This window comes from Cicer arietinum, chromosome 6 (genome assembly GCF_000331145.2).
Source record: "Cicer arietinum cultivar CDC Frontier isolate Library 1 chromosome 6, Cicar.CDCFrontier_v2.0, whole genome shotgun sequence".
Classification (NCBI taxonomy): domain Eukaryota; kingdom Viridiplantae; phylum Streptophyta; class Magnoliopsida; order Fabales; family Fabaceae; genus Cicer; species Cicer arietinum.
In genome coordinates, this window is record NC_021165.2 from 4,926,542 (window position 1) to 4,945,226 (window position 18,685).

The 18,685-nt window shown below is 28.0% G+C and overlaps 2 protein-coding genes across 2 annotated transcripts; both read left to right on the forward strand.

The window, feature by feature from the left end:
* The first annotated feature begins 3,105 nt into the window (after nt 1-3,105).
* LOC101512654 (serine/threonine-protein kinase Aurora-3-like) lies at nt 3,106-6,369 on the forward strand. The gene is made up of 6 exons (XM_004503610.4): nt 3,106-3,511; nt 4,378-4,620; nt 5,255-5,350; nt 5,621-5,835; nt 5,925-5,997; nt 6,073-6,369. The coding sequence occupies exons 1-6, from the start codon at nt 3,407-3,409 to the stop codon at nt 6,169-6,171; spliced, it is 831 nt and encodes a 276-aa protein (XP_004503667.1). The 5' UTR covers nt 3,106-3,406; the 3' UTR covers nt 6,172-6,369.
* Nucleotides 6,370-12,137: 5,768 nt separating this feature from the next.
* LOC101512962 (serine/threonine-protein phosphatase PP1) lies at nt 12,138-16,407 on the forward strand. Its single transcript, XM_004503611.4, has 4 exons — nt 12,138-12,730; nt 14,011-14,570; nt 14,957-15,169; nt 16,051-16,407. Exons 1-4 carry the CDS (start codon nt 12,553-12,555, stop codon nt 16,063-16,065), a joined length of 966 nt encoding a protein of 321 aa, XP_004503668.1. The 5' UTR covers nt 12,138-12,552; the 3' UTR covers nt 16,066-16,407.
* Nucleotides 16,408-18,685: the final 2,278 nt, after the last annotated feature.

Genomic DNA, 18,685 nt, shown 5'->3' on the forward strand with positions numbered 1-18,685 from the left:
GCACTATATATTTTTCTTCAAAAAATAAATTATTATTATATTGAGAAAAGTTCTATATAATCTCTTCAAAATAGACTTCTATATATGACAAATGTAAATATGTTATTTGATTGGTAGACAAATAAATTAGTTCTATTTTATAAATTATAAAATTTATTTGGTAACATTTATTTATAAATTTATAATTATATCGTTTTTCAGCTAGCTATTTCAAGTAGATTTTAATATAATAGACTATTACTTTCTTAATTTAATTTATCTTTTATTACTGTAGTTAATATTATTTTTTACTATTTATAATTTATTTAATTATTATTATTTAAAATAAATAAATTAGTAAATAATTTATAAAATATATATAATTTAAAATAATTTTAATAACAAATATTTTAAAGAAAATAATTTATTTATTATAATTTAAAATGAATAAGCTACTTAAATAAATAAATAAAAATATAAACTTAATAAAGTTTAAATTAATAAAAAAAATAATTACTAATTATAATTTTAAACATTAGTTGATTTAAATTTTATTTTTCATTAAAAATATTTTTATATCATTTTATATTTTTAAACTAATTGAATCACAGTCTTTTATACTTTAATCAACTTAATAACTATAAATCAACTAATTTCTACCAATTTTTTTTTTTAATATAGATACATCTCTCAATGGAAATATTCATATAAAATAAAAATATTTAAATTGTACGATTTCTCTGTTTTAACTAAAACATGATTTTGATTTATTCCCATATTTTTAAATATATGGTTTTTGTCACTAAGTTTAATGATGCCCATATTTTTAAATATATGGTTTTTGTCACTAAGTTTAATGATTTTCCCCCACCATTTTGGGTCTCGGTTATTTTTATAGCGGATCATGATTATTAGTGACAAAATAAGTTTGGGGCTCGGTCATTCTATTCCACTTTTAGTACTCTAGATTAGCAATCTAATATCAATAAATGTAATTTTACATCATTGATAAAAAAGACATGCATAAAAAATAAGTTTCTAATTGAATTAGAGAAAAAAAGATTTTATTTACTCTGAGTCTAATTGATTGACAAGATAAAAGATATTATATTAATAATTTATCATATCATATTTAAATTTAGTGTTTGAATAATCAATAATATACGATAAGTTAATTCATAATTATATTCTATCGTGTCTTTTTAGTTTAAATTTTTATCCTGAATATGAATTGTGTTAGAAATAAACAAAATATGATAAGAATAGTAATATAAAATTGAAATATAATAAAAATATAAATATGAAAACAAATTATAAAATATAATTAAAATATAAAAATGTAAAACTAAATCAAATATAAAAATAAAAATAAATTAATAGAATTTAATATTCAACTTAAAAATGAAATATTAATAATTAATTTAAAAAATGTTTGTGATTTTATTACATTGATAGTTTTATCTTTTTATATAGTTTAATAAATTAGTATTTAAAATTATAAAAATATGAAAATTAATTAATATTTTAAAATAAATATAATTTATTTATAAGGATATTTTGATCATTTACATATAATATATATCATATCTTTATTTACATTCTAACAAATAGAATATAATTAGTTGGTTACTAAAAAAAATTAATTTTTTTTATTTAACAGTGTCAATGGATAGTTTTAAACATAAAATTATTTCATTACTTTTTTATTTTTTTAGTTTTTTTTTTTGTTAATTTATAATATTTAAGATATAATAAGTTAATTTAAAAAAAGGTAATATTTTGTTATTTAAATATAATATATATTATATTATAATGAGATGTGTATCAAATATATGACAAAATAAAATATTATTATCATGTATATATCAAATAGAAAATATGATAATGTTTATTTTGTCACAATCATATCCTATTTTTATCAAGTTTTATATCTTATCATGTATCTATCACATCCTATGCATCAAACAGACCGTTTAAGTAGTCAAAATTAACAATGTAGTGTTGTCAAATATTACATATCATTAAAAAAAATGATGTGTCATAAAAATTAAACTTCAAATTAAATTTAGAATTTTTTGAAAATATTTAAATATGTGTTTAATCAACACAAACACACAAAATATGTAGCCCATTAAAAAAATGATGCAGTAAACAAAATATATGTCATCACGTCTACTTAAGATATTAGTGTTATGTGTCAACATCATATTTAATGACGTTGACACATTAACACTCCACGTGACAATGACATGTCAATCAATATCTAATAAATAACTATTTATAAAAGTAAAATATTATATTTGATCCTTACATAAATAAAGAAAACACAAGATATTTTCAACTTCAATCATTGTAATAGTAAGTATATATATTGTTATTCTAAGATAATAAAAATTGTGTTAATCACTTTTTTCTTTGTAAAATTTTATTTCATTGATACAATTTTCTTGTAATAATCATCGGTGATAAACTAATAGAGCAATTTTCAAGTTCAAAAAAATTATAGGAATCATAGTTCATTGATAATATAATTCACACATCACTTACCATGTTCAAGTATTATAAATATTTTTCTTCTCTCCATGATAGTTTGAACAAAGGCAAAACGAATAGTCTTTTTGCCTCTATTAACGATTTAGTCTGTATGTATTTGTGTGAGTCTAATTTTTATTGGGAAAAGTTACATATTATTTTTACCAAATTAATAAATTTAGGATATGTTTGAGAGAGATATTTTAGAGAGGTATTTTTTTTTTTTTTCTTTTCAAAATTAAACAAGTTATAAAAATGTTTCAAATAATAAAAGAAGTATGATTAAAATGTTGTATGTTATTTTCTTTTTTAAAATTACAAATATATATTAAAATATAGGATAATGGTCTATTAAACAACTACATGGAATGTCAATGCAATATGATAGTGTTGATGTGTTCCAATCAACATTGATATGATATTGAAAAGATGATGTGTAATTTATTTGTTATTTCATATTTTTTTAATTGAAAATTTAAGTCAATACTAAAATTGAAGATATTTAATTTTACCTAAACAAAATCAAAATTAAAATTAGTTGGAATTAAAGTATCTTTAAACCAACCTTAAAACTATTTTGTAGGCAACAATCTTAAACCAGGTTAATTTACATGGCGCCTTGTTTATTAAAATAATTTTTAAAATTAATTTTCCCTCTCACTCTCAATAGGGCCGTTCCCCAACCGTACGGCCCTTCGCCGCGCCGCCGTTCAGCGCAGCACTGGCCACTCAGTTCCCGGCTCTGTTTCTGCACGTCGTCAATCCACCACGCCGCAATGTCACATTCGCTTCGCACGATTCCTTCTGCTTCCCAAATCTCTTTCAACACCAACTTGTATTTGTATTTTTGTTAGATTAGAATTCAATTTATTCGTCTTCGTGTTACAATTGAAAAATGGATTCAAATCCGAAACGGGAATGGTCCATCAACGACTTCGAGATCGGAAAACCACTCGGGAAAGGGAAATTCGGCAGAGTCTATGTCGCCAGAGAAGTTAAGGTATTCAATTCACTCTTCCCCACAAAATTCCCCTAACAAACCTAATTTCTTAGCACGCTTATTGTTTTTTCTTTCAATTTTAAAGGAGTCTGTTTGCTGCTTACTTTACAGTTCATTGGTAATTTGCTAAGTCGTTGGAACTTGCATTTTAAAATGTTTCGCTGTGAACTTTGCGAAAATTTCCAGAGCTCTGTGTTGTTTATGTGATGCATGTAACGTGGATATTTCTTTTTAGATCAAAATCAAATAGTCTCTTAACAATAGAACAATGAGATGGGTAGCATTTGACAACACTGATATTTCTACGTTTAGTTTCTTAACAAGTGTCTTTGGGGGCATTTGGTAGCATTTGCCTTTATTATATGTACAAATAGATCACGAGGAGAAGACATTTTGATGTCAATTCACAAGTGTATATATAGGCAATGAATTTTCAAGGACTAGAGCTAAATAGCTAATAGAATTTTTCTTCAATGGTAATGTATATTTAGGGAGTATATCGTAAATAGCTTAATTAAGGTATTATACAAAGCTTATCATATAAGAGTCTATATATATAAGCTATTTCTACACTTACTAAGAGAATGAGGCTAAATTACCTATTTGTTTTGAATAAGTTGATTCCATAAGTTATAATTGGGACTTGTGATGTGAATGTCAACTTAAAACAAGTAATAAATATATCATAAGCTATTTTTTATAAACCTTTTTGAACACTTACATACGTGTTATGTTATAAATATGTCAAAATAAGCTATTCTAAATGTCCCCGATTTATTTACATTTTCAAATTTATGATTGGATTTCCAAGTTCATCATCAGTGGGATCCAATAGTTTTTTGACTATCTGAACTTTATTTTTTTAGAGTAAATACGTGGTTGCATTGAAGGTTATCTTTAAGGAACAACTTGAAAAGTATAGAATTCAGCATCAACTAAGGAGGGAAATGGAGATACAGATAAGTCTTAAACATCCAAACATCTTGCGTCTCCATGGTTGGTTTCATGATTCTGAACGTGTTTACTTGATTCTTGAATACGCTCATAATGGTGAGCTATACAAGGAGCTTAGCAAAAAAGGTCATTTCTCAGAGAAGCAAGCTGCAACGGTAATCCTTTATTAGTTTGATGAGTATATGCATATTTTGAAGAATTACCATCATGATTCATGAGTTTGGTTTTGAACTTGGTTTAAACTTGAATAATTGCTCATGACATGAGAATATGAAGTTTGTCTTTCCTGATTAATCTTTTCCTTAATATTGGATGCCCTCCTGCTTTTTAACAATTTGAGCAGAACTTTTCTTTTGAAAAATTAGATATCGAATATGAAGTTTGTTTTAAAAAATTTGTTAACCAATTACAGAGATTGATTGGGAAACTGAGCAGAACTTTTCTTCAAAAACTAGATATCTTTAGATACTTAAGAAATGGAAAAGCATTGATGTCCTACATATATCTGATATGTGTCTGATAGTTTCTGATGCGCACCCAAATAGCGTTCAATAACTGTTTTTACTCCTTTTAACAATATTTGGGCCAAAACTTCCTAGAAATAATACATTCTGATATAGTGGAGGAAAGATACGTAACAATGCCTACTTGTAATGATCACAAGTATGTTGTTTGTATAAGTTGTGATTATCATATACTCCTCATGTTTATAATTGTACATCTTTTTGAAGTAAATCTTTGTATATATTGATTCTTGACTATTGTTTTTTTCAATTTTGAATATTTTAGTACATTTTAAGCCTCACAGAGGCATTGGCATATTGTCATGAGAAGCATGTTATTCACAGGGATATCAAGCCTGAAAACTTGTTGCTTGACCATGAGGTATTTTTTTATTCTGTTACCTATTTTTATCGCCCTTTTCCAATGCTAATAATATACTAGTTTATATTTTTTTTCAGTGTCAATTATGATACCATAGTCCGAAGAATTCAGTTCCCTTCATAATATTAAGCATTCTTGATACTTTTTGATAATCTTTATTGTAGATATAATGAAAACCGTGGGAATGAGTTTTAGTCAGTTGATTATATAATTATATATTTGAGTTTTGAGGGAACTTGTAAAACTAGTTTGATAATAGCTTGGTTACAGGGTCGTCTTAAGATTGCAGACTTTGGTTGGTCTGTACAATCTAAAAGCAAAAGACAAACCATGTGTGGAACTTTGGATTATCTAGCTCCGGAAATGGTAGAAAACAAAGCTCATGATTATACAGTTGATCATTGGACTTTGGGTATCCTTTGTTATGAGTTCCTCTATGGTGTTCCTCCATTTGAGGCTGAGAGTCAAGCTGATACCTTCAAAAGGTATGGAAGGGCATGGGACTGGCATTCATATAGCAAACTAAATAACTTCCAATATATATGTAATGTATTTAAATTTTAAATTTGTGCAGAATAGTAAAGGTTGATCTGAGCTTCCCTCCTACCCCTATTGTTTCTTCAGATGCCAAAAATCTGATAAGTCGGGTATGATTATATCTTTCTATGTTTTCATATCCAAGATTGGTTCTTCTTCTTACTGCTATCTGTAAATTTGTGCAGCTGCTGGTAAAAGATTCCTCAAGAAGGCTCTCGCTTCAGAAGATAATGGAGCATCCTTGGATAATCAAGAATGCAAATCTTATGGGTGTTTGTGAGTAGTATGAACTTTAGTCCCCCATGTATAAATTAGGTCTTGAGAGATGAAGTTGAATTCTTCATCTTGCATTGCAATGTGATTGCATATTAATGTGTTTTCTAGAGTTCAATCGTGACTGAAAAGCTTCAGATTCGTTGAACAAATAAGACATTTTCGATGAAAACATTACCATGTCTTTTATTTTATTTTATTTTTTGTAACACTTTACTTCTTTAATTTTTTGTAACATTTTCGACAAAAACCTTCCGTTTATGTCTTTTTATAGTTTAAAATGTGCACAAGATTTACTTGCAGAAATTTTATCTTTTTTTTCTTCAATTTTTAAACGAAACAAAAAACTTGTGTATATTTTAAAAAAATAAAAAACCAAAACAATAAATAAATAAGATCCGAAAAGGTTTTTCCCTAAATTTTTCTCTTTCAGAAGTTGCTCATACAGCCTAGTACATGTTACTTAGCATTGACATAATGTGACATTTAATATTGGCAACCTAATCAGGTTGGACCAATTTGAAACCAAAATGGACACAGACCACATCTAAACCAAATTGAACACTAAACTAAACTGATTGAAGAATAGGCTATTTCATAAAAAGTTTAGGTGAAGGGAACATAAGTCTAACTAATATAACTAATATGATGTAAGCGATTTTTTTTTTCCATTTTAACAACATTTAATTTTGAGACGTGTTCTTAGTTCTTAACACCATTTAATTTTAATTGTTAGATTGAATGTCTTGTCCCAATTTGAAACCTCACAGTTTTGAATGAAATCCAATTTTATGAATTAATTATACTGATATTTATAAAACAATTTTTCTTTTGAGATATCACCAAACTTAATAATGTAATAGACTTTGTAGTTTGATATTAAAGTAATGTGAAAAATAATCTTGAAACCAGAATATTCACTAACATTTAAGCATTGCATATCATTGGTTACAGCATTGCGAAATAATGAAAGTACTTTGTGTCATGATGTCTTCAAAATAAGATATTACACTCATCCATGTCTACAAATGCTACTTGTTTTGAAAATGGAGTTATCAGTCTATTTTTTCGGCTCTTGATTGAGAATGTCATCAGATATAAGCTCATCCGATAGTCTTTTTGCTCGAGTAATTGAAGGCATTCCCTCATAATCATTTTCAGCAGTAGCAGGACTCAGTCCTCACTAATCAATTTGCTGCCATTTTATTTATTTATTTGGTTATTAATAGGAAATCATTATATTTAATAGGATTTGATTATAATTTGATTCATTCCTTTATTGTGGTTATAGTTGTACTGGTACATATTATAACCTTTATTTCCTTTCCTTTATTGTATTTCTATTTAAGCTCAACTCTTCTAAATTATTCAATACACAATATTATCACCCAAAAGTCATATATCTTTACAAGTTATACACTAAAAATATATTATAAGAAATGAATACGGAACATTTGACAAACAAAAATTATTTTCTAAATTTTGATACATGAAATTTTTAATAGTAATAACACAATGTTTATTACAATGATATGTTTTAAAATTAAATTAAATAAAGCACAATTTGAGGTTAGTATACTTACGACAAAAATACATCTTTATGTTTAGTCTTTTAAGTTTAGCTTAGTTTTCACTTGTGTCCTTTAATTTAATTTTATTTTTTTTATCCAGTCTTTAAGTTACATTTGTTAGTACCATTAGTTTTTAAGATATATTAAATTATACATGCAGTTCTTTAAGTTTCAATTTTTTTTTTAAATTACTATTATAAAATTTGAAGATCTAATCGAAACATTGCAATAAGTTGATTATTCAAGCTACTTTGCATGTGAAAGTAGTTAAATACATTGTTTATGTAGATATACCTTTATTGTTTTGTTTTTATGGCTACATGTGTATTTAAATTATTGTAGAGCAAATCAATAAATATAGAACATTTATAAGATTTGATTTTTCTTTTCTTTTTGTGAATAATCTGTACGAGAGACTTATTATTGCGGCATTTAGTTGAGTTTCAAATATTGAACTAATTGTTGTTGAAATTGAGATAAATAATTAATGGTACAAATAAAATATAACTCAAATGACTAAATTGAGATAAAATAGACTCAAAAGATCTAAGCGAAAAATGAGTTAAATTTAAAGGACTATACATAATTTCACTTATATTTAAAAACCTAATTAATCATTCATGATAGTTCAATTGGTGTTCAAAAGTGAAAACTAATAAATACTTTTATTTTTTTGTTTTTGTTTTTTATCTCTCTTATTTTTAAAAGAACGAGGCTTTAATAATTTAGAGTTCGATCGAAAGATAAATAAAGTTTGACAAAAAACGATTCATGCAAATATTTAAACTCGATTCTCCCAAATAATTTATTTTTAAATGAAATTCATTAATCACTTGAGTTCAATCACTTAGTTAATATTATCATTATATTTTTCAATGAAATATAATTATTATTAAAATAATAATGTAATAAAAAGAATATTACAACATAGTAGATATATATTTTTGGGAGTGCATGAGTCACTTACATTAGTGTTTATTTATACAGTGACATACAGTTAAAGGTGTCCACAAATTTTACATTTACAAAGTTATAATCTCAATACTGCGATTATTTATCATTTCATCTATAAACAAGTTTTACAGTGATATAAATTAAACTTTTTTTAAGTGTAAGTATATAAATTAGTCCCTTGGAACAAATGTATGATCCAAAATAATCATCTAAAAAATAAAATACTCAAATGATTGGCTGATCACGAATTAGAAATACGTAATTTGAGTATTTTGTGTTGGCTGATCTCGCGTAAACGTCCTCGACCCCATGAATGCCCACAAACTCAACAGCTTCAACCCCATGAGTGTGTCTAACATGGATATCATCTACAAACTCATCCACAATGAAAAACAAACAGGGAATAACAAGATATATTGATATTGAAGTTGAAGGCAATTGGGATTCAACAATAAAAATAAACCAAGATGGATTTGAAAAATTCATTAATAATTAACATATTTTAATGGATTCGATCCATTTATTCTAATAAAATATATATTTGCAATAATTACAGTTTTATTATCTTTTAAAATAATTATAGTGATTACTTAAAAAAAAGTTTTTTACAGACAAAAAATACTTTTTGAAATTATTTTTAAAAATACCGTTTTTATATTATTTCTAAAACTTATTTTTATTTTAAAAAGACAATAATATTTTTATTTTATTTTAAAAAACAGTTTTAAATAATTAAAACTATTTTTGTAATTAAACTGTATTTTTATTTTAAACAGACAATACTTATACTTTTTTTTTAATTATTTAAAACTGTTTTAAATAATTTTTTACAAAAACTGTTTTAATATTATTTTATTATTATTATTAATTAAATAATAATCACTACAAGAATAACATAACATTGATTTGTGGTAAACTTAAAAAAGATTTGTGCGAAAAAAAAAACTTCACAAAATAATGGTCATAAAAATCTTTACAAATACTAAATTTTAAATTAGTTCTTAGTAGTAGTTAAAAATCTCCCACAAATCGAATACATTATTTGTGACTGATTTCTACTTTTGTGACTATCAAAACAGTTTCAAAAATCATGGAGAAACTTTTTATTTAAATGTTGGAAAAAAATTTATTTGAATTTTGGCGAGTGTGGCTCCCGTAACCCAAAGAGGTCGATAGCAAAATACCGGTAACAAACCACATCCAACCACCTCCTATTATGAATTAATAAATTAAAAATTTGAAATAAGTATTTTTTTATTTTTTATAAAAAAATCAGTATGTTTTTGTAAAATTAGTTTCTTTTTGTATCAAATACTTTTTTAAATAACACCATAAAATATTTTTTAAAATAAGAAAATAAAATTAGTTTTTAAAAATAATAAATAAAATTAATTATTTAAAATAATAAATAACCATATATTTTAAAAAGATACATCATTTTATTACAAATAAATATATTATTTGAAATAAATATAATAATAATTTTATTATAATATATATTAAAACAAATGTAATAATTCATAAATTTGCATTAAAAAATATATGGAATTTGTTGAATTTAAAAAATATATTACATGAATTAGATCCATCTATATTTTAAATGGATGAGTTAGATTCAATTCATTAATATTTTTTATTGAGTAGTAGATAGATTAGATAGAATTATATTTGAGTAGATTTAATGGATGATGAATTAATTTGATGCTTGTCGTGTCTAGGAATAATAAAACACGAGATACTAAAATGATTCAGTTGAATAAGGCACTAATTTGACCATTGTTCATCAATATATATGGACTAACTTGGCTCTAAAAATTGACATGTCATACCGATAATAACTAACGATCATGTTAGCTAGCTCCACAACCTTAGAGGGTATAAGTTGTTTGTTTTAAGTATAGGAATCATATTAATGGGATTAAATGTTAGGAGAAATACTTTGATTATAATTTTAAATAAAAATTATATATATATATATATATATATATATATATATATATATATATATATAAATGTATATTATCTCTGATTTTATATATTAGAAAAATTGAACCAACAAAATATATTGTATTTGATTTAAAATTTAAATTAAATATATTAATTTCATTTTATACGTAAAAATAAAGGTAGTATTATTTATTATTTAATTTTTTTTATAAAAAACAAAAAATTATTTCCAAACTATCCATAATTTAATTATATCATTTTTACCTTTTCTCATGTGTGCTTGTACCCAGATATTTGTTATTTGGGATTGTAACAAGTAAGAACACACTCGTTAATTTGTTACAAGGTTTAGAAAGAAAAAAATTCACAGGTATAAAGGTTCTCAAGAATACATAACTTCCCACAACTTCTCTTATTTCCATAGTTTTATTCTGAAGTGAAAAGGTGAGAATGTAAATTTATATCAAAGTTTATATACAATTTAAGAAAAGAAATATTGTAATTACTATGTTTCTCATAAATATTAAATTGTGGGCCAAACACTTTTTTGAAAAAAATATGTAGGAATCAAATACTCTACCTTTATTTTGTGAATATTTTTTATATTTATTTTTAAAAATTTGTATTAATTTTATTTATTACTAAAGAAATAAAAAACCTTGAAGTGAACAATTGTCAGCATTGTTATAAATAATAAAAAAAATATCAAAATTTTTTTTTGATTTTTTCAAAAATATTATTGACTAACTAACATTTTACTTTATCTTCTATATAATGATACACAATAAAAGTTAACTTAGTTAGTAAGAAGTTGATCTACCTCCTACCAGTTCGTGGATTCAACTTTTTTGGGTGATACGTAGATACCTCTGGTAGTGCTCTTTGTGTCTTAAAAGATAACAAATGATCTATAGATACTTCTATTAGACCTATTAGACGCACTATTTGAGCATTGAGACATAACTACATTATTTGAGCTTTGAACCATAATAAATGATATATAACTATATTTATTAGTATTCTTTTAATAACTTGTTTTGACTTTGACGAGTTTTTAAAACTTGACTCATTTAAACTTTCTTTAATAAAACAAAATATTTTTATAAAATAAAATTTTGCTATATTTTTGAGTAACTTTTTCTCAAGAATAATAGTTGAACACCCAAACAAACACCTCTAAGCAATAGACTAGGATCTCTTAACTTTGACTCCCATATGTTTTTAACTTTGACTCTCATATGTTTTGATAACTTCATTTGTATCTCTTTCAATAGTTTTATTAATTATCATTTTTTGTCTAAAATATACTAAATAACCAAATCACCAACCATAAAAATCAGGACATCCATTTTCCCTAAAAAACTCATTACACGTGCGAGGGTGAGGGTCCCACTCCACACATCCCTTAAATTTTAATTTTTTAGACACAACTGTCCCGTAAATTTTCAGATAGGATCGAAGATCCGGCCAGGAACAAATATATAAGGAATGAAGTAAAGTAAGGCATCATTTTAATTTCCTAGATTTTCAATATTTATTATATTCTATATCCACATTTTCACATACTCAAAACAAAGATGTACGTGTGATTCTGTCCAACTGGGCTCGGCTAGGGTTCCTTCCCCCAGTGCCCCCTCTCCTAAAAAAAATATTCACAACACAACAGCAAGTGTTTCCTTGATTCTCTATAAAACTCCGTTTCTCACTTGCGTTTTACCAGCGGGGGGGAAAACGGTACCTACAGCAATACTCTCATAGTAGTTTACTCTCTCCCCCTTTTCTCTCCCTTTCCCTTCCGTTTCGCGTTTTTAGATTCCTCTCTCTCTCTCTCTTGTTTATCTTAAAGCCTAAGCCGTAACCGTTTCTTCTTCTTCTTCTCTCTCTCTCTCTCTGCGGAGGGTTTTTGAATTTCTCTTCGAGATGGACGAGAACGTGCTTGACGATATCATTCGGAGGCTTGTATCAGCGAAAAACGGTAGAACAACGAAGCAAGTGAATCTTACCGAGGCTGAAATTCGTCAGCTATGTGCTTCCGCTAAGGAGATCTTTCTCAGTCAACCTAATCTTCTCGAGCTTGAAGCTCCTATTAAGATTTGTGGTAAATTTCTAATTATTCTTTATGGTTTCAAATTTCAATGAGTTTATATACTTGCAATTCGTTCATACGGTTTCACTTCGATATGATGTGATATTACTAGCAGTGTAGATTTTGATTTTTTATGTGAGAATTCTGTGATTGAATGAATAAAGTTAAGTTAAATTGGCGTGTAATTTTCTTAATTGATTATACTTGTCTTGTGTTTAGTGAATGGCTACGTTTTTGTTATGCTTATTTTGAAACTACTTTTGTGACTTGAGTTGAATTTGCTTAGGGAAGTGTTCTCATGATATATAGTACTCGTTCGGAGATAGTGAACTGCTTGTGCTCAAGTAATTAACTCTTCATGTATGTGTTATTGTGTGCCGAGGATTAGAAGTCTATATAATTGTATGAAGTTCATACTGTGAACTGTTTGGACGTGTTATTGATAGACTTAGCGTATGTTTGTTTCCGTGTTTGAAATTAGTGAAAGCACGTCAAAACAGAAGCTTATAGTTGTAGCTTCTGAGTTTGCTTTCCTTGGGACGTGGTATTATCCAAACTTACGCATAATGGTTTCTACTATCTGTGTTTCTTGTTTAATTATATGTGTTTCGGGATTGCAAATGGGTCCCATAATGTATTTGAGGCTGGTTGACAGAAGGGATCAGTGGTTTATGGTATTTTAGGGAAGGCCCCGTATTTCAGGAAGACACTGCCTTATGTTGTTTTGTTTTCTTTAGGCCAGCCTTTTGGCTTTTTGACATTTGTGCGGTACTCGGTTTAAATGGTCAGTAATTGACTAATTGTAAACATCTTAATAGCCAATAATTGGTAACTTATGAATTTTATTTTTAGGGTTACTGTGGTAGCTCCAACATTTATTTTGTTTGTAGTATTTAGTGCATGTTTGATTTGACATTACGAAAGTCCCAAATCACAGTTTCGGTGAAAGCTGGTCTCTTTTAGCTTTTGCACATACTGTGGTTGGCAGTTCGGGAGTTCAAAATGCCAAGCCAAATACACTCTTAAACTGTAGAATCTATTGTCAACTTATCATCATGCTTTCTCACTTAAAAGCTATTACGTTTTATTAAAATTATGATTGTTACGCTTGATACCTTGAATAGTTGGTTTATGGAAAATCTTGTTAAAACTGTTAAACTTCCCCCCCCTAATTTAAGCGCCTTGTCTCAGTCAGTTGTGTGTTTTTTCTTCAGGTCTTCTTTTGCTTTTTGATCACTATTATTTATTAGTTAAATAGTGTATGACCTATGTTTTAAACAATTCATTTGCAGGAGACGTCCATGGCCAGTTTTCAGACCTTTTAAGGCTGTTTGAATATGGGGGATACCCACCCGAAGCAAATTATTTATTTCTTGGCGATTACGTTGATCGTGGTAAGCAGAGCATAGAGACAATATGCTTACTCCTTGCATACAAAATCAAATACAAGGAGAACTTCTTTCTTCTCAGGGGCAACCATGAATGCGCTTCTATCAATCGGATATATGGTTTCTATGATGAGTGCAAGAGGAGGTTCAATGTTCGCCTCTGGAAGACATTTACTGATTGCTTTAATTGTTTACCGGTTGCTGCTCTAGTTGATGAGAAGATCCTTTGCATGCATGGGGGACTCTCACCTGAACTTAAAAACTTAGATCAGATACGGAATATTGCTCGCCCTGTTGATGTGCCAGATCATGGCCTTCTCTGTGACCTTCTGTGGGCTGATCCTGATAAAGATCTTGAGGGATGGGGAGAAAATGACCGAGGTGTTTCATTCACATTTGGAGCTGATAAGGTTGTTGAGTTTCTTGAGCAGCTTGATCTTGATCTGATTTGTAGAGCTCACCAGGTATGTAGTTTTAGTGATATCATTGATTTTAAAGTTTCTTCTTGATTGACCAACCACAGCTATAATAAATAGCATTGTTTGTTTATACAAGAGTTGAGAGTGCACAATAAGTTTGTAATTCACTAATTACTACTCAAATTATTTTGAAAAAAATAATCACATGCTTTGAGCAGATTTATTTATGATGATGGCTGAGAGATGAGACTCAAAGGAATAAGAGAGACTATATGAATAAGGATATGACCGAGTTGGGTATTAAGACTAATATATTAATTATTATTGTAAAGTCTTGAGAATTTATGATGTTTAATGTAACACGACTGAATATGGTTTTCTTGTAGCTTTCTTTTTCCTTTCGACTGAAAATTTTGGGTGCTGTGTCTCAGGTTGTAGAAGATGGATATGAGTTTTTTGCCAAACGTAAGCTGGTGACTGTATTCTCTGCACCAAATTACTGTGGGGAATTTGATAATGCTGGTGCTATGATGAGTGTAGATGACACCTTGACATGCTCGTTCCAGATACTTAAGTCTTCTGATAAGAAAGGGAAAGTTGGATTTGGCAATAACACATCAAGACCTGGAACTCCACCTCATAAGGTAAAAAGATAAGAATTATATGCATGCACTTGTTTGTTAAAACATGTGTTTCTATGTATGTGCGTCTATGTATTGTATGTTTAAATGCAAGTATGTCATTAACTTGAGTTATAATCAAAGAAGTCAAAAGTTTCATAACTTCAACTAGTATTAGCAAATATGAAGTTTATGTCACTTAACTTGGTCTTTGAACATTATTATATGACAGATTTTGTGTAGATTTATGTATCATTTAGGGCACAAAGACATAATTTCGGTTATTCAAAGTGTATTACATTAAAAAAACATCATGGTTGAGATCCCATGATTACCAAGTTAAGAGAAGGACTCAACCATTGTGTTGGACTCTGAATCTGCAACCAAATGTCTAAATTTTTTATGTGGCTCTGCTAATTTGAAAGGTTAGAGCAACAACCTATAGTGCAGTGCCTGTGTTTTTCTTGGGGCACAAGTGAGAAATGGCTATAGTGCAGTGCTTGTGTTTTTTCTTGGGTCTCAAGAGAGAAATGGCTATAGTGCAGTGGCTGTGTTTTCTAGGAGCATAAGAGAGAAATTGTTATGCTCTTCGGGACAACTCTCTTCACGATGTTTACACTTTCACACTTCCAATTTCTAGTGTTTGTTGATGACCAAGATCCCGTGAGTCGTCTACAATTGCTGATTTCTATTTTTTTCCCCTCAAAGCTCACAGGAGGATAGAGAAGTAACCCCTTTTATATAAGGATTTACTAAAAGTTTTAGGGCTTTATTTATTTATTTTGTGAATTTGCTTTGACATATCATTTGAAAAAATTGACTTACCGCCTTCTTTTAATTGAATCACATGCCAAATATCTTTTGTGAAATTTAATGATTTCTTACCCGTTACCTGTTTGTTCCAGGGTGGGAAGGCTTAATTAACATTCTCGAGCTATGTAACTATATTGTCAGTGAGCTGGACGATGGCTTCCATTCTCCACATTAGGCTAAAGCTTAACGCTGGCATGATTGATGATGATGATTCACAAGATATAATTTTGCATTTTGCCTGCCTTCCTTGGCAACGATAACTAAAGACAGTATGACACTGAAATGGCACTTTTTATTGTGGCGACTCCGATTGACCCCTTTCTTTTTCTTATAGTTTTTCTTCTTCTCAATGTACAATGGAAATTCAAACTCCATAAGGGGAAATCTTGAATATCTTGTTTTGGTGTTGCCAAATTTTTATTTTATATTATATGATTGCATCAACTTTATACCGCGTGTGATAGCGCCTATGGCGAGGAGGGGGAAAAAGACGCTATTTGATGCTCGTACGTGTTTTCCATTTTCTTACCTCTAAATTCATAAAAGTGATCCATAGTTTCTTTCTTATGGATTATAAAAAATGGTTTTGAGATTAATTAATTTAGAGATTATTTGTTAGACAATTTTGAAAAAAGGTAAAAGTTTTGTGTTTTTTCTTGTAATTGACTTATCTTTCGTTTAAAAATCTTTTATAAAAAATAATTTTTTATGAGAAACTATTTAAAGTAATTTTTTATTTGATGCAATTTTTAGATTCTTTTTAAAGCTGAAATAAATAAAAACTCTTAAAATTGTTTTTTTTTTTTTTTAGAAAAAGAAATTGACGGACCATCAAATAGTAAATGTGTTAAAGATAAGTAGCCAAGCACTACCCTGTTTTTATTGACATATGATTTTATTATTAACACTGTTTACTTTATTAGTGATGGTTTTAACGAGAGAGCCGTTAGGTGCATGTTCTTGTACTTTTTACACGATTTAATTTATTTGGTAATCCTTCAATGAATGAAGAGTTTTTACTATGTTGCTTTGTTTGACATTTATTCTTGGATCTGCTTTAACATTGTTAAATTTTTTTTTAATTTTCGTTTGAGAAACAATTGTTGAACATTATTATTGCATGCTCGTAATCATACATGTCACTTAGTTGTTAATTGAGTAAGTTGGTTACTAGTTACTACCAATTATTGTATCTTGAATTTGAGTAGAAATAATTCAAGTGGGACTTGATATGCGATGTATAATTAAGGAACCAAGTAGTTCATTCAATAACAAGCGATAGTTATTGAAATCCATTTTAAATTTTTTTATGCAACATAACGGTGGGTGCTATTTCATTTCTCTCTTATATTGTCTTCTTATTTAAACAATGGTACACATAACAAGGTTCGATCCAAAGGATCTTTCTTTAGTTTTCGTGTAGTCATCAATGGTCGTCTTAATAGCCATTATCAATCCACTCTTCACATCTATCTACTATGTGTATGTTTTGCAATGAGTTGCCCATTGCCATCGCAAGATGAAATAGCATTTGAACTTGGCAAATGAAAAGCTATAAAATATAGCTTTGAAATGAACGTGCGTTTACAAGACAACATATTTTGGCCAATTAGTTAAAAATATAACTTTGGAATGAATGTGCGTTTACGTTTACAAATATCTATCACTGGTTAATTAGTTAAAAAACTGTAATTCATGATTCAATTAATCAAAAGTGAAATATGTATATAGCTATTAGTGTCTTTTAAATATTTTATATATATAAATACAAAGAAAATTATAATAAAAAATTACAATTTAATGTATGAATAAGATTAAATATTTTCATTAATCAATTAATTAAAATATAATATTTTACGAATTAATTATTAAAAGAGAAGTATGCATTTCTTTAGTATTTTGATTGTTTGAAGAATATCCAATTGTATATGAGAAGGACACAAATCAAAATGCAGAAAAATATCTTTTTCGAAATTAGAAAAAAACTTATGGATCCCCGTATCCTTAAAAACTACATTGTACATGAGAATATACACTATGGAGCACTTAACACAAATTTTACAGTCGCCCCATGAACTTTCACATCCCAATTCTCTTAATTCCTTCTAACATCAACAAAACCTCTTAGCTCCCCCAAAGTGAAGAACAACAATATTCCTAATGACTCATTGGCGACCCATTGGAAACTAGACTCATTTGAGGAGAATGTGAGGTTTTGTAGGCGTCTCCTTCTATTTGTTGACCTAAAAGGTAGAGCAATAAAACAATTTGGAGTTCATCAAATCGATCATTCTACCACCATTCAACAAGTGAAAAGAAAAATAATCACTAGACCCACACCGAAAAAGGGCACATAAACTTACCAAGATGGACTCATGAACTCGAAGTTGAAGTACAACAAAGAGCTTTAACACAAAGACATGAGTAAAAATGCACGAATTAGAAATTCACACCAAATCAAAAACTTCAAAACGACGGATAAGTCAAAAAATCCCTCCAAATAAACATGCTCCATATTTATACTTGATCTATGGAATGATGAAAATTTAAAAATGAGATAAGATTCAATGACTCAAACGACACATGTAAATAACATGGAATAGGTTGGGCATACCATTGCTTATAAATCTAGGCGGCACATGTTAGTTGGGGAACCAACATACGTCATTTCACGCTAAATCAAAAGACATCTCAAAGCCCTTCAACTGATACACCAACGACTCAAAG